The sequence below is a fragment of the Littorina saxatilis genome, linkage group LG4 (assembly GCF_037325665.1).
Source record: "Littorina saxatilis isolate snail1 linkage group LG4, US_GU_Lsax_2.0, whole genome shotgun sequence".
Classification (NCBI taxonomy): Eukaryota; Metazoa; Mollusca; class Gastropoda; order Littorinimorpha; family Littorinidae; genus Littorina; species Littorina saxatilis.
Window position 1 is genome coordinate 24,450,458 of NC_090248.1, and position 21,037 is coordinate 24,471,494.

At 39.5% G+C, this 21,037-nt stretch overlaps 1 protein-coding gene and 1 long non-coding RNA gene across 3 annotated transcripts in view; both read left to right on the forward strand.

Annotated features, from left to right (window-relative positions):
* Positions 1 to 21,037, forward strand: part of LOC138964297 (uncharacterized) — a 300,694-nt gene that overhangs the window by 57,865 nt on the left and 221,792 nt on the right. The gene's annotated exons all lie outside the window — the stretch shown is intronic.
* Positions 89 to 20,498, forward strand: LOC138964291 (protein O-glucosyltransferase 1-like). Of its 2 annotated transcripts, none has more exons than XM_070336207.1 (11): positions 89 to 595; positions 2,058 to 2,148; positions 3,359 to 3,502; positions 4,692 to 4,827; positions 5,844 to 5,965; positions 9,529 to 9,688; positions 11,113 to 11,171; positions 12,542 to 12,709; positions 15,761 to 15,817; positions 16,968 to 19,336; positions 20,135 to 20,498. In XM_070336207.1, the coding sequence occupies exons 1-10, from the start codon at positions 589 to 591 to the stop codon at positions 17,107 to 17,109; spliced, it is 1,086 nt and encodes a 361-aa protein (XP_070192308.1). In that variant the 5' UTR covers positions 89 to 588; the 3' UTR covers positions 17,110 to 19,336; positions 20,135 to 20,498. The 2 variants fall into 2 exon arrangements, with proteins under 2 accessions (XP_070192308.1, XP_070192307.1); XM_070336206.1 differs by lacking the exon at positions 89 to 595 and adding an exon at positions 607 to 785.

A 21,037-nucleotide genomic window follows, 5' to 3' on the forward strand; every position in this document is an offset into this window, starting at 1 on the left:
GCAAACTTTACTAGCCGCCAAACCAACACTTTTTTCAGCAACTTTACTCGCATTTGGCGAGTAGATGAACATTTCTACTTGCAAGTTACATTTTCATGGCGAGTAAAATACTCGCCACTTTCAGGCCTGTGAAGTCATTGTTGTCAATGATTGCTACTGGTGCAATTAATTTTGTAGCGGTGGCCGGTGTATCATGTGGCAGTGGAGGTGACTGAAAGACTGTAGCGGTGAGGAAAGTAAGGGGGGAAAAGTGTACGTGGTTTAATTCTAAAGTTAGGACATTTATGATAAAGGTAAAGATTATTCAAACGGTACTGCGGGAGGCAACTGTACTATTTTACAAAAACAAATCAGGCCGCAAGATATTGGAGTTCCTTCCCTCACAACGCCTTTGCCTCTCAACCCCGCCCATACTCTCCACCTATTGCCCTTTCTTGTCAAAAGGTGAATAATTTATACTGTGCATATGCCTGGCCAAAGAGCAGTGAAAGCAGTGATGGAAATAAACAGGATAAATATGTGTTTATAAATTTTGCAGCTGAAGGGACACTGCACTGATCTATTTTGAGATCCGTCAATGGGAGACACATGGGAGGTAAGCGCGGCAAACCCGCTCTCTATTAATAAAGTTAACATCGTAAACATGGCGGCATGCAGACTTTTCGTCTGCTCTCTGTTTGTTTTGGCGTGTACATCAATCGCATCAGACACTTGTACTAAAGGCAAGGACGGATCAAAATGTGACGGAGACGAAAAGAAAGCTGATGATGATAAATATGCATCGGGTAAGCTTTGTTTTGCGTTGAATCGGGATATTTTAAGCAAGAAGCACAAAACTGGCGGTGGGCTTGCAGTTGCAGACACGTCATTCTTTGTATGTGTTGTGCTGTGTTTCAGGGCTGATTTAAAAGGTAGTTGAAATCAAATAGATATTCTGAATGAAAATGTTTCACCTAAAAGTCTTAGATAACGAAGAAAGAATATGGCTTAGTAGCTATGCTGACGTGTACGATTTATCCAACAGTTCTGGACTAATGTTTTGGGAGGTTGGCAGAGTTAGAGGATCTCAGCACAGCATTCACTGACAGTGACAACGGCAAAGGAGAAATGTCTCACCAGCAGAGATTTGTTAGAGCAGGGGAGAAGATCCTCCTCGGAGGCTTATACAAAAAGACTAGTGTTTGCTGGAGCGTACCCTTATCACCCAAAGCAAACATGGGACAAGGGGATCATGTTTGCGTCTAAAGTTGTGAGTGTAAAACGCTCATACTTGGTAAATCCGTAAAATAAGATCATGCGCAGAAACATTATTTTGTTGTTGTTGTTTTAAACTTTGATACTGATTTTGTTTTAATTTTAAACTCTGTTGCTGATTGTTACTGCTGTCATTGTCAACATGGGCTTTTGCCATGTGTGGCAGTGTGGTTTCTGATAAGACATTAGGCCCTATGATCCAAAGCTGTGAATGAACATTGCACGTTGTGACATGTTTGGTGTTTATTCACCTGCATTGGTCTTGGTAATGCTCATAACATCTAGTAAGAAATGAAAAGGGGAGGAAGGTGCTTAATCTATATATTGGTGTATGATTGGCAGCAATTTTCATTTGTGTATTAAAATTATCCATCAGAAGATTGTGTGTGTGTGTGTGCGCGCGCGTGTGTGTGCGTGTGTGTGTGCGTGCGTGTGTGGGACCATGTTTGAATTTATTCGGATTTAGTTCTCTTTCCTTGTTTGTATTATGATTGTGTAAGTGTAAAGCGCTCTGGGCTCGTCACCACGAGGTTTACGCGCTATATAAGTAATCGTTATTATTATTATTATTATTATTATCAGAAAGCTTCGGTGAAGTATGAATAAAGAAGGCCTGTCAAGGCATCTCACAAAAAATGAATGATTTTCTAAGAGCAGTATACAAGTGAATGTTTGGAAGTGTTATTTATTCTACTTTGATCACAAACAACTCTCAAAACATGATAAGTAGATACTGAGAATGTCATTGTAAAGTTCAGGTATGCATGTATAATATAACTTTTTCTCTTTGGTTTTGTTTACAGACAAGCAGTGGTCTCATTATCTGAACAAGATCCAGGCAGCAGTAGATGCTTACACTGACTGTCAGCAAGATGATTGCTCTTGTCATGAAGGGTACTAAATCACAACATGATTTTTGGGGGTGCTTCTTTAACATTTAATTTGTACTATTTTAACATTTATTTATCTGATGATTTCCCAACTTTAAACCAATTTTTTTTTTTTACATATATTTTGAAATCAACATGCAAGTTTACTTGAAGCACCCTAAAGGGATTGACTGTGCAACATTATTGTTTTCCTTTGGAAAAAAGTTAACCAAATGAAGTATGAATTAAGCTAATATAGTAATAATCAAATACATGTACCAGGCAAATCATTCACAAAGTCATCTTTGGATAGAGTTGTTTTAAAGTTATTTTCAAGATGCGCTCCTTCCCTACCTATCCCATGCAAACAATCTGGCAAATCACCGTCTAAAATCGATCCATCATGGCTTTTGCATGTAATAAGAGCATCCGTTCATTTGGACACCAGCTGCCACATGACAGAATTTGCTGGTTTCTGTTCAGATTTGATTTCATGACTGACACCAATATCAGTGTACAAATCTACAAAATTAATTCAGCAAAACGTATTCTCACTCTGCTTAGAAAACTACCAGCTGTATATATATATATATATATATATATATATATATATATAGGCTGTTGATTTCTTGCAAGTGTCCAAGGTGAAGGACACTCTTATCCCATGTAAAAGCCAGGACAGATCTGAGGTGGTTTACATGATTGTTTGCATGGGAAGGAAAAAAAACATGCGAGATAAGCAAGAGAGTTTACACTATCTAATTTACTGGAATCGCATTTTCAGATTTTGCATATTGACTTACATTGCAAATTTAATAGACCCTATGGGTGTTCTAAGCTCTTGCAAACTTCAAAGCACAGCAAAAGAATGTGGGTCAAAGGCTGATGTTCTAGCAAACTTCAAAGCATAACCAAGAGCGTATTTCGCGTATAAACTATATGTTGCGAGAGCTGCTCAGATACCGAAAAGGTCCATTTCTTGAATTGATTGATACATTCTGATCGGGGGGGATGCAATGTCAGGGCAATTGTGACCTTTGAACTAGATCACTTTGCTGGCCAGTCGCATTGCTTCATAAGCAGGTCTTACCTGATATTTAGTGTTTAGTTTGGGGGGTGGGGGGCATGGAATTCCGCCCAACACTTTCTCTGCTTTTTAATGGATTTTTTTTCTAATGGAGTATTGTGTTTTGAATTGTGACGTTGAAGAAATGAAACTGTTATTTCATTTTCAGTGTCATTGATTCTGATTTGGCTGTGTGGGAAAAAAAGGGCAGCATCCCAGAAGATGAATTCAAGAAAGACAAGAAACGAGGAATTCACTACCAGATCATCAGTCACAAGCTGTACAGGGAGGAAGACTGCAATTTTCCTTTCCGGTAATTATTTTATTCAAGTAATTATGACTGAGCCCCGGCCCTGTCACAGAAGAGGGTAAATGTTCCTGCATCTCCTGTGGTCAAAGGAAAGGCCAATATATATATGCGTCTCTATTTTTGTTCTCACTCAATAAATTGTGTGCTGCCTTGTATGTTCATAGTTCATGGAGTAACAAAAGATTATGTTCGGAAATAACAAATAAATCCACACATGCTCCTTGTCTACATGTTTCAGACACACCACTTAATTGCTAGTGGTTGGCCCATGGAATTGTTTGTCCCCCTAAAACGAACACACATGCTCCTTGTCTACATGTTTCAGACACACCACTTGCTAGTGGTTGGCCCATGGAATGTTTGTCCCCCTAAAACGAACACACATGCTCCTTGTCTACATGTTTCAGACACACCACTTGCTAGTGGTTGGCCCATGGAATGTTTGTCCCCCTAAAACGAACACACATGCTCCTTGTCTACATGTTTCAGACACACCACTTGCTAGTGGTTGGCCCATGGAATGTTTGTCCCCCTAAAACGAACACACATGCTCCTTGTCTACATGTTTCAGACACACCACTTGCTAGTGGTTGGCCCATGGAATGTTTGTCCCCCTAAAACGAACACACATGCTCCTTGTCTACATGTTTCAGACACACCCCTTGCTAGTGGTTGGCCCATGGAATGTTTGTCCCCCTAGAACGAACACACATACTCCTTGTCTACATGTTTCAGACACACCCCTTGCTAGTGGTTGGCCCATGGAATGTTTGTCCCCCTAAAACGAACACACATGCTCCTTGTCTACATGTTTCAGACACACCCCTTGCTAGTGGTTGGCCCATGGAATGTTTGTCCCCCTAAAACGAACACACATGCTCCTTGTCTACATGTTTCAGACACACCCCTTGCTAGTGGTTGGCCCATGGAATGTTTGTCCCCCTAAAACGAACACACATACTCCTTGTCTACATGTTTCAGACACACCCCTTGCTAGTGGTTGGCCCATGGAATGTTTGTCCCCCTAAAACGAACACACATGCTCCTTGTCTACATGTTTCAGACACACCCCTTGCTAGTGGTTGGCCCATGGAATGTTTGTCCCCCTAAAACGAAGAGTTATCCACTAGCTCTTTCTCAACCCATACAAACCCCACAGTTATTTTCAAAATTCATCTATATTGTTTTGCAGCTGCAGTGGCGTGGAGCATTTCTTGTTGGAGATCATTGACAAGCTGCCAAACATGGAATTCCTGCTCAACGTACATGACTACCCTCAGTCCATGAAACCCGGTCCTCCCTTACCTATCTTTTCATTCAGCAAAGTGGTGAGCTAAATTGGGTGATTGATATTCACCAGCATTAACGCTGCCATGAATTAAATCTTGGTAAACATGAGAAAACTTGAATGGCATTTCAGTCTCGGTGTGCTGTCTGTGTATGTATGCATGTGTGTGCGTGCGAGTGTTGCATCATGGTCACTGTTCTTACAAAGAGAATTTATCCTGAAAGTGAGAAGCTAGTTGTGCAAATACACCTTGTACCTCATAAAGGGTACACAAAGCTTTCATTGTAACATGGTGGTGTTCAGTGTTGTGCCACAGCAAGATTGAGGCACAATATTAGAGTGTAACATTGCAGTATCCAGAGTCGTTAGTGTCACAGGGGAGAATGTTTTGGGACAAATCATTGTCAGCCCAAAATGTGAAATGTGTGTTTGTGCAACAGCTGTTCAACAAGTAGAAGAAAGTTAATGACAAATATAATGAAGATTTCTTTGTTCTACCTCCTAAAATCCAGCAGTAGACTTGAAATCTTGTCACCCATTGAATTTTGATGTGATCATTGTCCAATATTTGAATAGAATAATGACGCGCGTAGTGATGACATCAGCCTCCTAATCAGAAGGTCGTGAGTTCGAATCTTGGCCGCGGCTGCTTGGTGGGTTAAGAGTGAAGATTTTTCTGATCTCCCAGGTCAACTTTTGTGCAGACCTGCTAGTGCTTTAACCCCGTACACGCAAGCACAGGACCAAATGCGCACAGAAAAGATCCTGTAATCCATGTCAGAGTTCGGTGGGTTATAGAAACACGAAAATACCCAGCATGCTTCCCCCGAAATTGGCGTATGATGCCTAAATGGCGGGGTAAAAACGGTCATACACGTAAAAATCCACTCGTGCAAAAAACATGAGTGAACTTGGGAGTTTCAGCCCATGAATGAAGATGAAGAAGAACAGAATAATTAATTTAGAAGGGATCTGTCAAATTTATCATAAATCTGAATAGATCTCATAAAAAAAATGTTTGCTGGATCAGTGCACACAATTTTGTTTCTCCTTCAGGATGACCTTCACTGGGATATCATGTATCCAGCCTGGACATTCTGGGAAGGAGGACCTGCTGTCTGGCCCATATACCCCACTGGACTTGGAAGATGGGATGAGCAACGAAAAATTATCCCAGAGTATGTCACAAGCTAAGCTCAGCTTTGTGTAGCATGTGTTTGACTTTGGCGGAAGATCGTCTTTAAAATACATGGATTCTAAATATTTTCTAAAGAATTAATATTTTGCTAGGTTGAGCTTGTAATCAAAGCATTAAACTGAACTTGCGGGTAGCCATGCATGCAGTTGAAAAAGCACATCTGGTGTTAAAGAATGGATTCTTGTTGGTGGTAATCTAAGTACAGTGGAGTCCAGCTATAACGAACCTGGGTATAACGAAATCCCGCTTTTAACGAACTGCCATTGATTTCCCGGCAGACAGCCTTCTATTTCTTACTTGTTACTTTCCGCCTACAACGAACCTTTTGAACTCATTTGCATAACGAACCCCTCTTATAACAAACACGTTTTCATCCCCCCAGAGCAGTTTTGTCTCTAAAAGTCACAAGGCTACAACGAACGGTGCAAGGTCTCGGCCAACCAAGACTATGGCATACTCGTAGCAAAGCCGCGGAATGGTACCGTAAACCAAGAATAGTGACGTAATTACGTCACGGTCGAAAGTCTTTGACGTCAATGCCTCCCTGTAGTCTTTTTCTCTCGCGCGGTGTGTGTGTGTGTTCATTTTGTGCACATGTGTTAGTGTTACTGTTTGTGTGTGTGTTTGTGTGTGTGTGTGCGCGTGCATGAGTCTGTACTCGTGTGTGTGTGTGTGGTGTGTGTGTGTGTTTGTGTGTGTGTAAGAAAGAAAGAGAGAGAGAGAGAGAGAGAAAGAAAGAGAGAGAGAGGGAGGGAGAGAGAGAGAGAGAGAGTGTGTGTGTGTATGTGTGTGAATGTCTGAAGAGTACTCGGGTCCAGCGCGAGCGTTTTTTATAGACACTGACCTTCTTCCCAGGGGTCAATGACCCAGTTTTAGCTATGAGGTGGTTCCCCTGTCATATGAGAGAGGAAACACTTCCTGCACAGGGGTCAGTGACAGTTTAATCTATGGGGCGGTCTCTTTGATGTCTCAGCTGAAACATGCATTATCACAAGTTGTTTGACTGGTACTCAGGCGGTCTCTTTGATTTTTTTCTATTTTGATACACTCGAGGAAAAAAAGTCCCGCCTTATGACCCGGAAAATACCGTACATGCTTTTACACGACTTTTAAAATTTTACTTCTAAAATTACAGTAAAGTGAACATTTGAACTATGCCTCTCTATGGATTATATTATGAAGCATGCAGAGATTGTACTCTCCAAGGAAAGATCGATGGGACGATCATTTGAAGGTGAGTGGGAAAACTTGTCTTGAGGCCATTTAGGGTTGAAAACTCTACAGCGAATTACTGATATAACGAACTAAAATGTATCTCCCTTGAGATTCGTTGTACCCGGACTCCACTGTAGATTTTAACCTTTTAATCATGCATGCTAAACATGTCTGTAGATATTGCATGTGGTACTGTGGACTTCCACTATATCGCGGTTATTTATAGGGTCCATAGAATCAGACCACAAATGTCTGGAGAAGCTGACAGAACCGCGGTTATTGCCCTTGCCTTGGTGAGACTTTAGGTGAATACTTTATGAGTGCATCACTTTAAAGGCTGCCATATTCGTAGCGTTCATTAATTAATTCATATTGTTTACATGTGCCAATAATGTTATAAAACTGTACCTAAGGGGATATAATAACGATTGGCTGTAGCTTTCGAACACAGAAAAAATTATTTCAGTATTGCAAAGTGGTGTTGATAGTGTCGAATGTAAACAGAACAGTCTCAAACGCCATCTTTGGTTTACGAAACGTCACGAAGTGACGTCAATGGTCTAAAAATAGCCCAAGTCCTGGAGAACTGTTGCTAAACAATGCAATAAAGAATTAATTATTTCTCGTAATTGGTAAGGACTTCAAACCTAAAACTTTGCAGGAAGCTTAATTTATACATCCCTGCAATGATGGGAAAAGCCCTGGAAGTAATTAAACTAATTAAATAGGACTATGTCAGCCTTTAAAGGTACTGAACTTGTCAAATCCAGGTGCACGGAGCCCCTGGGGCTTTTAGTCATACCTCAGGCAGCTATCCGTTAGAAGAACTACCAAGTTTCATTGACTTGCACCCAAAGAGTCAAGAACTGCGATTTTTTTACGAATTAATTTCGTACTCGGACCCGGCTGGTCTTGACCTATTTTTGGATCTAAATTTAGACCAGGTAGATCACCACATCATGCACAAAAAGACACGTCACTAGCAAACTATGTCAGACGTCATCATGAGTTTGTGTAAAACAAAATGGAGGCCGGAATCACTCAGTTGAATCGAACTCCGACCAAACACCACGTAATAACTAGGTTAATTTATGCACTCGCGTGAACAAGAATCTGTCGAGCTTCACAGATGTCGTCGTTGGGTAGTTTTGGGTTTGTTTTACTACCATAGGAGGATTTTTGAACTGTAAATGCACTCAGCTGCAACAAAAACGCAAAACGAAGGCTGTGAGCTGCACTGTGCCTTTAAAGCATTCTATGAGAACAACGACTATGAGAATTATATACCCTTATCCCTGCTGATGTAATCAAACTAAAGATTTGTGCTCTGGATAAGACAATGCTCACATACTTGGCAATTAAACTCCAGTGCAGAAGCAAGGGCAAGATATTATGTACAACACATGAGCGCATGTCATCTTCTAGCTTGTGTAGAACAATGAAAGGAAGGTAGCAGTCTGTGGAAGAGGGGAAGGGTAGTGGGAGGGGAAAATGGAGTGCAAGTAGCTATCGTAACGGATTGATGGTAGCCAGTGCTGGACTTTGTGGGAGTATTTACTTCACATTTCCAAAAGGGGGGGGGGGGGGGGGGCGGAACAGATTATTTGCTGACCAAGATTTTGAGGTTGCCAGCCAGGTTTGCAATTTAGAAATGTGAACTCATTGACAATTAAAAAAAATTAAACGTTCCTGAATGGTCCGTTTTCCCCCTCTTGCTGGTGATAGAGTTGTTTTGTTGAGACACATGGTAGTATTAAAAATATTGATTCATCAAACATCGATTTACGCTGGAGGGGTATGTCAGTACGTGGCACTCGTTTGCCGTTGTTACATCACTTTGGGTTAGAGTTGTTGGTAATGTGTGCCTTTGGCAGAAAACAGATGTCTTACACTTGCTTGCACCTTTACGTCCGTAAGTGGCAGTGGAAAATGACAGGCCACGGTAGTTAGACTGACGCAAACGTTTAATTCTCATATACTGGACCGCACAGCCGATGAGGCTGGATGGTCATATCAAACATGGCATATATTATGCCACCTGCTTTTGTTAACAGGTTTCTTAAGAATGTCAAGACGGTTTAATCAATGAAATACACGGTCTAAGTTTGATGACCTCGGGGGAAAAAGTTAAATCCTGTTTTTAATTTCAAGGTCCAATGAAATAGCCGAATTTGTGATACATGTACTATACAGTTCAATTTGCTATATAGTGGAAGGCGATATCGTGGAAGTCCCTTGTAGTAACAATAAGTAGAATCATGTGGTGAAAATATATGCACTGCTTTGAGGCCTTCAGCTATGAAAATCTGCCTTGTGTTATTTTTGCAGAGAAGCCAAGAAATGGCCGTGGGACAAAAAGCTGAACAAAGGGTTTTTCCGAGGTTCCCGAACAAGCGCTGAACGAGACCCATTGGTGCTGTTATCCAGAAAGCAACCAGAGTTGGTAGATGCTCAGTACACCAAGAACCAGGCCTGGAAATCTGATGCTGTAAGTCTTCTAGCAATTTAAGTGAAGGGAACTGGATACCAATCTTCAGCTGCAATTATCATGTTTCCAAGTTGGTAGAGCTACCTAAATGTCAGACAGCTATAAAACAGCATGATGATTTCACTTGAGTGTATCGATTTTACTTGAAAAGAAGCACAGCAGACCCTGCCCTGGTAACCACCTCTTAATAGTGACCACCGGCTGATTGCATTCACAGCAGACCCTGCCCTGGTAACCACCTCTTAATAGTGACCACCGGCTGATTGCATTCACAGCAGACCCTGCCCTGGTAACCACCTCTTAATAGTGACCACCGGCTGATTGCATTCACAGCAGACCCTGCCCTGGTAACCACCTCTTAATAGTGACCACCGGCTGATTGCATTCACAGCAGACCCTGCCCTGGTAACCACCTCTTAATAGTGACCACCGGCTGATTGCATTCACAGCAGACCCTGCCCTGGTAACCACCTCTTAATAGTGACCACCGGCTGATTGCATTCACCAAACAGGATCCCAGATGAGGTTCTGTATAATTTGCCTTTCCACAACAACCAGCCTATAAGGACCACATAGACATTGATAGGCTCCCATTTGAAACTAAGAGGTTGTGATCGGGGATTGAAGCTTGACCAAAGCCTAATTACGACTTAGGGCTTCAATGAGGCTTTAGGAGCTAGGACGTCAATCTTGATCAAGACCGAGAAGTTTCCAACCGAAGCCTATGAATGTTTTGTAATTCTGTCTGTTACCGAACACTTTCTTGCTGACTTTCAAGAATCTTGGAAATGCAACAAGGTCGAACAGCTTCTGCAAGGATTGTCCCAAGAAATGTTTCTGTATGAAATTCATATAAATCGGCTTCTTGTTTATTCTTTCACATACAATTTTTCTTCTTTTTATGTGACCAATGAGAAGCAAACTTGTAAACATTTTGTTTGTCTCCCAAATGCAAAGTTTGGAATTAATCAATGTAGCCTGGACCAATTCCTAGGTACATCAATGAGTGGAATTTAAGCGACACGATATCAGGTTTCCGCTTGGAACAATAATCTTGGTGTTTTGGCTACTCTCTGTCCTTGCTAATTGTCATAATGACACTATTGGCTGGCAGAGACTAGTGTGTATCAATTAATGCATCTCGCCAGTAGGTGTTCAATATATGCCCTCTGGATGGAGTTCATCATGAATGGAGGACCGATAATTTTTAATGAGTTGGCTATCTCACCAATCACCGTTTCATTCCATATAAACTCAAATTTGATTGAATTGCAATTTAATTGGTCCCCTGGGTAGTAGCTTTAGACAGGTTCGACTGAAGTTTGTTGGAATATGTGAGCCTTTCTTTAAAAAGAAATTTCTTGTTGTTGCTGACTGTTGAATTTTATTTGTAACACTTGCATTATCATTTTTTTCTCCACCAGGACACACTCCACAAACCCCCTGCAAAGGAAATAAAACTGGAAGATCACTGCAATTACAAGTGAGATTTGATTTTTTTTAAATTTGTTTGTTTGTTTTGCGTATAGGTTCAAAGACATACTGTACTTCTAGTATGGCCATCCATCAGATCCAATTCTCAGAAAGGTTAAATCTGCCCGCAGCTGGCAAGTAACTAAAGAAATACTTAGAACACACGAAAATCCACACATCCATTATTGTTGCTGCTTTCATTATGAAGACGCTTTCGTCATGACGACCCAATTGAATCTGAAGACTGAAATAGCTTTTGAAATGAAGTATTTTCTTTGTTGTACTTGATTAGTGCACTGGCGCTTATACCGTAAACTACCTTGGCTTGTATACGTCCAGTATCGAGTAAACGCCCACCCTCTACTTTTGGTCAAATTCTGCGCACAGGGTACAGTACCTAGTAAACGCCCACCCCCCAGTTTTGATTATTAGATTAAAGGGTAAATTAAACAGATTCAGTCTGCTGGTTTTTAAAGAAAAATATTGTTCACACATTTTCTCCCCTAATTGGGTGTCAAACTGACTGCAAATAATCTTTCAGTTTCAGAGACAAACGTGACATCATTTAACACTTGATTGTGATATTTGTTTATTCCCTTAATATGCTGATATCAGTTTTTTTCACTGCAGACCTGGATTAATCTTTCCAGCATGATTTCCTTTGTGGTCTGCTTTCCTGTGTGTGTGTGTTTGGGTGTGTGTGTGTGTTTGTGTGTGAGAGAGAGAGAGAGAGAGAGAGAGAGAGAGAGAGAGAGAGAGAGAGAGAGAGAGAGAGAGAGAGAGAGAGAGAGAGAGAGAGAGAGAGAGAGAGAGAGAGGAAAGTTTTGTGCAATAACGCATCATTTGAACTCTGCCATGTTAAAGTGACCAAAATATTGTTATTCTTGCAAAGGAATCGCTCATGCAAAGGGTATAGTTCCTAGTAAACGCCCACCCCCAACTTTTGGGCAAAATTGGTGCATAGGGGGGGTGGGCGTATACAAGGTAGTTTACGGTACAGACAGCAGATCACAAAGGACTTTGAATATTGGGTGATAAATGTATGCAACAGGTGATATTTAAATGGCTTTGTTTAATTATTTGAGGATGAAAGTCGCTTGCTCATTTCAATGCTTGTTATTCTCTCAGATGCCAGCAGATTGTTTCCGCTTAACTCTCACTCACTCTATTGCCCATGTCGTATGCATTTATAGCGCTTACTTCCCTTTGTTTTATCAGATCTTAAATAGTGCTCTGCCTCATGTGTTTGAGATTCATTTAATTAGTTTATGTACTTTAAACCCTGAATACTTGGTTACAAGTCTTTACGGCTGTATAGGTTGAGGTGAATTGTTAATCATCTATATGTGCTTAGTGTATTCATGTTTGTGTATTTCTCAGGTACCAGTTCAACTTCCGTGGAGTGGCTGCCAGTTTCCGCTTAAAGCACCTCTTCCTATGTGACTCGCTGGTTTTTCATGTGGGCGATGAGTGGCTGGAGTTTTTCTACCCCGCCATGAAACCATGGGTACACTACATTCCTGTCAAACAAGATCTGTCTGATGTCAGGTGAGTGCAGTTCTATACCAAACAATGCACCCTTACTAACTTGTACTTTTACTTCTGCTACGGTTGAGGATTTAAAAAAAAACATGTTCACAGTTCTTGATAAAAAAAAACCACCCACCCAGATGCTGTGTGTGGGCTTAGCAAAGGCAGTTTGAGTCATAGATGTGTTTGGTCCCCTTCCAGTATGAATCCAATCTAGACATATGGCGATAACTTCTTCTTGAGGAGCCAAATTCACTATTATAAACAAAGTGGTCTGTTACTCTTATCGGGGCCTGGAATCTTTTCGCGGCATGCGTCTTGGACAACCCGATAGCGGCAAGCCCCACCCCCCCACCGACCGTCGGCGCGCTGTGTTTCTAGGCCTTGGCAGAAACAAGATGGGTTAAAATCTAACAGGCCCCTGATCTTAAGACTTTTTTTAATTAAAATAAAATCGAATTAATTAATATTATGTTGTCTGTGCGCTCGTCTTTACTCATACACTCACAGGTTTCGTACCAGTGTAACATCCCCCCCCCCCCCCCCCCCTCCAGCTTAAAACTCTTTGTTTGGCGACTTACTACTGCAGAACTTAAAACTGTTAACCCTCTAGAACCTGCTCATGCTAGCAGCGTTTCTAAACTTGTTTTTTGTGATGTTTGGTAATTCATTATCTCCAAGCAAATATATGCACTTTTATACAGCCGCGAAGTGTGTTACGAAGTGGTGTGTGTTGCGTGTGCCTATGCACACTCGCTTGGCTGAGGAGGGTGGAAAGCCATGCAGCTCAGAATCAGATACCGATCAAAGTCACTGTGAAACCTGCGATGAGACCCTCTTTAAAACACATCTCCATAATCCCGTAACTACAATATTCCTACAAAACGCAAAAGGGTTACTGGGTTGGTTGTTTCCAGAAGTTAATTTTAACCTCAAAGAGCAACAGTTTCTAATCATTGTACGCATCACGTTGGTCTGCAATTTAGACTGCTTTGTGATCTTCGCAGGTTTCACTATCTCCTTTGGAATTGGGTCTGTTCCACTGAGCTGTAAGGCCGAAATCCTCAGTTTCATTCCTTTGGATAGCACGTTACTGAGCTCAACAAGTACTGTTTTGTGAAAGAGACTGATCAACCAGAACGGATACTGATGTCCGATACCGGTCGTTGTCGTAAAGAAATAGTCTCAGTAAATTTGCAAAAAATACACTATCCTCGTTTTCTAAGCCATTTTTCTCAAAGGTTTGGTAAACCGAGGCTTTTTTGTTTTCAAACGCTAATGATTCCGTCAGAAACATCGAACACGCTTTAAATGTTGCAACAACAACATCATAATCCAAACGCAGGTAAAATACTCTCTAACTATACTGAATTTGTGTTTGTAGTGCTGTAGTACAAGTTCCTTCAGTTTTACACTACATTTTTAGCTTGAAGGGATTGTAGTATGTTATATTTTGCAATATGAATAATTGTACATATCAATATAATGAAAAAACAAGCAAATCGAGTCCAAACTTTTAGGTTTTCAACCTGGCAACTGAATAACAAGATGGCGTACATTTTGTCGTCTGCTTCCCCCAACCCTTCATAAATGTAGAAAAAGTCCCTGAGTTTCCCCCTTCTTCTTGCCTTGGCTGCAATGTTTACGCGGCTGGGATTTATCACCGCGCGGCTCGCTGACAAGATAAAATAAACAAGCTCCCCCACTGGAATTGGGAACTAGTGGCCATATGCTTGAATAACTGGACAGTATTAGCTGAGACAACATTGTCTGCTAGTCTGTTCCAGTCCTAGACTACTGTTGTTAACCGGTGAAATAGTAAAAATGTAAAACATTTTACAAATCACGGGGTGCGCCCTGCAATATGTAAAATGCTTTACAAATCACGTAAATGCGCCCAATATTTTCTTGTCATCTCCAAAGTCAAGGGATCTATAAGATTTTTTTCTCATTACTTTATAAGTTTATTGTCCCATCGCTGGGAAATTCGGGTCGCTTCCTCCCAGTGGAAAGCTAGCATCAACAGTCGCGCTACCCCAAAGTCAAGAGATCTATTTGATTTTTTTCATTTTTTTTTCATTACTTAATTGTCCCATCGCTGGGAAATTCGGGGCGCTTTCTCCCAGTGGAAAGCTAGCAGCAACAGAGTCGCGCTACCCCAAACTCAAGGGATCTATTAGATTTTTTTTCTTTCATTACTTTATTGTCCCATTGCTTGGAAATTCGGGTCGCTTCCTCCCAGGGGAAAGCTAGCAGCAACAGATTCGCGCTACCCCAAAGTCAAGGGATTTATTAGATATTTTTTTTCCATTACCTAATTGTCCCATCGCTGGGAAATTCGGGTTTGTTTTCTTTGTTATAATGCTAAAAATCGTAATATTTTATCTATCGGGCCCAAACCACCCCCCACAACCCAGCATAGAGGCTCTAAGCAACAAATATTAAAATAATAAAAGGCATGTATTACTTTGTGGAATGCGATATTTTTACATATCGCGGTTTTAGGTTTGACGTAATTTGTAAAATGTTTTTACATTTTTACAAATCGCGGGTCAGAAATAGGCTGTCTGATCTGGCAAAGTACTTGAACAGTTTTGGGCTATTGCCCCGTGTGTCATATTATGTGCTTTGGGGCTTGGACTTCCGTAGATTCCCTTCAAGAATTTGAAGGTGTCGATCAAATGTCACCTCTTCGTCCTGAGTAGAATGCACCATGCTATTCCGTGCAATCTGACTGGATTTTGCCCACAATCCCTGCCATCGCATAGTCACTAAAGTCGTACTACAGAGAGGTTTCGGTATAGATTGTATATATATTTCCTGACATGCTTCACAAGATAAGTGGGATGCTAAGGACTTATATATTCCTTATTTTTTAGTATGGATTTTTTGCGTTTGGATTTCTTCCTCAGCTATCAATAAGTGTTTTGTTTGAAACCAAGAGGTATGCTCGATACAATTTTTTTTATATACCAATTAAGATCAGCTGGTTGAATACATGACATTTTCTTACTTGATGTTGACGTGAACAAATTTGATGTTATACTGATGGTGCTTTACTTTTTTCAGAGAGCTCTTGGAATTTGCAATTGCCAATGATAAAGTTGCAAAAGAAATTGCTGAAAGGTAAAATAATGTTATCTCCAGCTTGTGCATGTGTGTGTTGTATTTCATATAATGCCAGTGTTTTCTTGCAGTATATTTGTATGTAATTTTTGAAGATTGTATGAAGTCTCCGAAGTAGTTTCTGTGAATATATAACTATGCTATACGATGACAGGGAACAGCTTTTAAATGTATATTTTTTAGCTTTTATTATTTGTTTGTTTGGGCTTTGTGTGTGTGTGTGTGTTCTTTTGCTCTTTTTATATTTAGTCAAGTTTTGACTAAATATTTTAACATCGAGGGGGAATCGAAACGAGGGTCGTGGTGTATGTGCGTGTGTGTGTGTGTCTGTCTGTGTGTGTGTGTGTGTAGAGCGATTCAGACTAAACTACAGGACCGATCTTTATGAAATTTGACATGAGAGTTCCTGGGTATGAAATCCCCGAACGTTTTTTTCATTTTTTTGATAAATGTCTTTGATGACGTCATATCCGGCTTTTCGTGAAAGTTGAGGCGGCACTGTCACGCCCTCATTTTTCAACCAAATTGGTTGAAATTTTGGTCAAGTAATCTTCGACGAAGCCCGGACTTCGGTATTGCATTTCAGCTTGGTGGCTTAAAAATTAATTAATGACTTTGGTCATTAAAAATCTGAAAATTGTAAAAAAAAATAAAAATTTATAAAACGATCCAAATTTACGTTTATCTTATTCTCCATCATTTGCTGATTCCAAAAACATATAAATATGTTATATTCAAATTAAAAACAAGCTCTGAAAATTAAATATATAAAAATTATTATCAAAATTAAATTGTCCAAATCAATTTAAAAACACTTTCATCTTATTCCTTGTCGGTTCCTGATTCCAAAAACATATAGATATATGTTTGGATTAAAAACACGCTCAGAAAGTTAAAACAAAGAGAGGTACAGAAACGCGTGCTATCCTTCTTAGCGCAACTACTACCCCGCTCTTCTTGTCAATTTCACTGCCTTTGCCATGAGCGGTGGACTGACGATGCTACGAGTATACAGTCTTGCTGAAAAATGGCATTGCGTTCAGTTTCATTCTGTGAGTTCGACAGCTACTTGACTAAATATTGTATTTTCGCCATACGCGACTTGTTTTTTTTTAACTCCTTTTATGATTGGTATACTTTTTTGTTCCAGGGGCAGACAATTTATATGGGACCACTTACGCATGGAGGATGTTTCTTGTTTCTGGGAGAAACTAATGAAAAGATACGCCAAACTTATCAAGCACAAAGTCAAGAAAAACAAATCTTTGAAACAGATAAAAAAGAAATCCTGATTAATATTATTCAAAATAAATCAAGTTTTACCTTGCTTCATTGTACTAAAACAATTGTGCCACATCATTTTTCCAAGAGGGTGTAATGTTCCTTTTTATGTTGAGGATGTAACTGTTAATCACAGGGTTTCATGCTATTTGTTTTGTTGTTGGTGTTTCATTTGAAGCCATATGTCTGGGTTTAAAACAAATCAACAAAGTTGACCACCACTGAAAAATATTGACATAAAACTGTACGCCATTATCTCATCATATATGCTTGTTTAGTAAATTGACTAACTTTTTTCTTTCTGTTTGACTCAGGACAATTGTCCATGACAGTTTCCAATTCAAACTTAGTTAACATGATGTTAATGACATGCTGATACACTGTTTATTCTTTTGTTTATTTGTGGTTTGTTCTTGACTGATACATTCCATGCAGGACAATTTTCATGCAGGTGGCTGGTGAACTAGCTATTATGGAGTAGAAAGTTGGATGAGGTTTGAACACACATTTCTATACAATGTCCTGACACCTTTGCACAAGTGTATATGGCGATACCTTCATTTGAATGGGCCGAGAAGAGGATGAAATGTAGCCATTTTGAAAAGGTAGTGGCAATAAATTCCCTGACAGGTGCTGTTGTACTTCATTCTAAATATATTTGTGGTGGCAACCAAGATCATCCCTATACATGTACATTGTTTAGTTGTTAGAATCTCATCTACTTAATTTTTTCTAGAATTTTTAAGCATCGAACATGTGTGTTAATGGGTTCATAGTGGGTTTTTTTTCCCAAAGAAAGGTTGCTTTTTGTGGGTTTTTTGAGTGAAAACTGAATTTTACATGAAATCTAAACATCTGCTATATTTTGAATTCCTTTCAAGCTGACAAGTAAACTATGACAATCATGTGCCAAACATTTAATGATACATCCTGAGTGCCTGAATTATTACAATAGAAGATCGTTGTTAACAAGCATGAGTTCTTACCGTCATTTTAGCGATCTTTTTATTTCTGACAAAACTGTATGCATGTTGGTAATGTAATTAGTTTGTTCCGTCTCATTTTGTGCCACTCATGCAGTATGTATGATTCAATAGACAATGTTTTGAAATAACTGTTTAACAAAAATTGTTATTGGCTGTGGAAGAATTGCGCCCCTCAAAAGAATGATCAAGGTGAATCAATGCACCCGATAAGTTGAGCAGAGCGATCTAAGCATTGCAGTAGAATAGGTAGCTCTGATGAGAATTCTGCGCAATACGCCTGTTCGATCCCTTTGCTTTAGAAAGTGTATATCATCGTCATCCTGAAATTTTGGCGTAACTCAATTCTTGGTGATTTTGTTGTTTTTGTGCTTTAGACTAAGTAAATGATTCTCCGTAAGAAATATTCTCCAAGAAATGATGGACAATATATGATTTAACATTATTTTATCTTTCTATCCATACCAAGTACAAATATAAACACTATTTTATAATAAAAATAATCAGTTTTGGCATTCTTCTGAAAAGCTGTCTAAAATGAATTGCGCCCAAATGAGCACTTCTGGGGTGATAACGCGAGAAAACTCCTGTGATCTTGCCGCGAGGTGGCGCCAGTTACCAGCCTAAAGAACGAAGGGGCATAACCTCACCAGAACCGACCATTGTCTGTTTACCGTATAAAATGCACGACTTACACACCAACTGTTACCAAACCGATATGCTATTTGGGACCAATGCAAGTTGTTTTTCCTTTCTTGTGTGATCTTGCCGCGAGGTGGCGCCAGTTACCAGCCGAAAGAAAGAGGGGACATAACCTCTCCAGAACCGCCCATTCCATGACAACGTCGATCGCGATATGTACATCGCAGCTCACTTTGCACCAGCACCATGATTGCTTCTCTGCAGTATCAGTGACAATGGTTTAAAAAAAAAAAAAAAGCTTTGTATCAATAGACAATCTGAACACATCCATAATAAAATAAAAATTATTTCTGGAAAATGTCTATTCATCAAATTGTGTAATGTGTGTGCTGAAATTAGTTTGTGAAGCCACAAATATGAAATGCTGAAGAAAGTTTTTTTTAAGTGCATTCATACCTGCAAATATGAAGCTGCAACGAACATTCAATTTCAAGAAAAAAAGTTTAATAAACAAATAAACAAAGTTCAAGATAAAGTCACAAAACGACTAAATCTGACTTTTGTAATGGCTTAATTCTCCTGCCACATATAACTTTAGTGTATAATAAAACAAGTCGCGTAAGGCGAAATTACTACATTTAGTCAAGCTGTGGAACTCACAGAATGAAACTGAACGTAGTTGCCGCTAGTGCAAAAGGCAGTGAAAGTGACGAGCCTGTTTGGCGCGGCAGCGGTTGCGCTGTGCTTCATAGCACGCTTTACTGTACCTCTCTTCGTTCTTTCTGAGCGTGTTTTTAATCCAAACATATCATATCTATATGTTTTTTGGAATCAGGAACCGACAAGGAATAAGATGAAATTGTTTTTAAATCGATTTCGGAAATTTAATTTTGATCATATTTTTTATATTTTTTTATTTTCAGAGCTTGTTTTTCATCCAAATATAACATATTTATATGTTTTAGAATCAGAACATGATAAAGAATAAGATTAACGTAAATTTGGATCGTTTTATAAAAAATTTTTTTTTTTACAATTTTCAGATTTTTAATGACCAAAGTCATTAATCAATTTTTAAGCCACCAAGCTGAAATGCAATACCGAAGTCCGGCCTTCGTCGAAGACTGCTTGGCCAAAATTTCAATCAATTTGATTGAAAAATGAGGGTGTGACAGTGCCGCCTCAACTTTTACAAAAAGCCGGATATGACGTCATCAAAGACATTTATCGAAAAAAAGAAAAAAACGTCCGGGGATATCATACCCAGGAACTCTCATGTCAAATTTCATAAAGATCGGTCCAGTAGTTTAGTCTGAATCGCTCTACACACACACACACACACCACGACCCTCGTCTCGATTCCCCCCTCTACGTTAAAACATTTAGTCAAAACTTGACTAAATGTTAAAAGGAAAGTAAAACAAAGCTACAATAATCAGACCATCCAGTCTTTTTAAGCTTGGAAAGGCAAGTCATATCCTAGACTAAAATCACTCTTGAAATTAAAAGCAAAACAATTTTGTGAATTTAGGTTTCATACCATGTGCTTGAAATGAAGGGCAGCTACCTTACTTGGGATTGCCAAATAAAAGTAATCTTGTGGTATCAGTTACTGCTGCCTGATCAATTTTAATGCCAACTGATTTCATATCTAATTTCATGAACACTAAACTAAACTACTTCGTTTAATATTTGTGTTTGATGTATGATTTGTTTCTTCTTTATTTACAAATAAAGTACCAGTGTGCTTTGCCTGGTGTTCTTTTTCTCAAAAATGACGTTTGTACAATTCTTTGACTTCAGCTTGGATTTCTGCAGCATGAAAATAATATGTTCAATAACCTGTTATTTACAAACAAACAAACAATAAAACACCCACCACTGCACCTCTCACATTGATAATATTCATATATGAAAGTAAAAGAGGCGAACAGCACAGAACAATTTCTATTTTCTCACTGCGAATTTGAATTCTTGTGTATGCTTTTAATAATGATGTGTGTGTTAACACACACATACGCACGCACAAAATAAGTGCTTATTCAGCAGGGGTGGGACTCTCTTGTGATGAAAAAAGAGGAATCCCTTTTTTCTAGTTCGCGATAAAGTCCCACCCCTGATTCAATGACATGAATCGGCACATATCGGAGTTGCTCTGGCACTACAAAAGGCAAGCTTTTGGCAATATGTGAAATACGACTAAAATCATAGATCGCCTTGAAATAAATGCATATTTTGTTTTCAAAACTCCTGATATTTTTCTGTTACCATTTCATTCATACAGCAAAACCAATAATTGGATCCTCACTGCCAG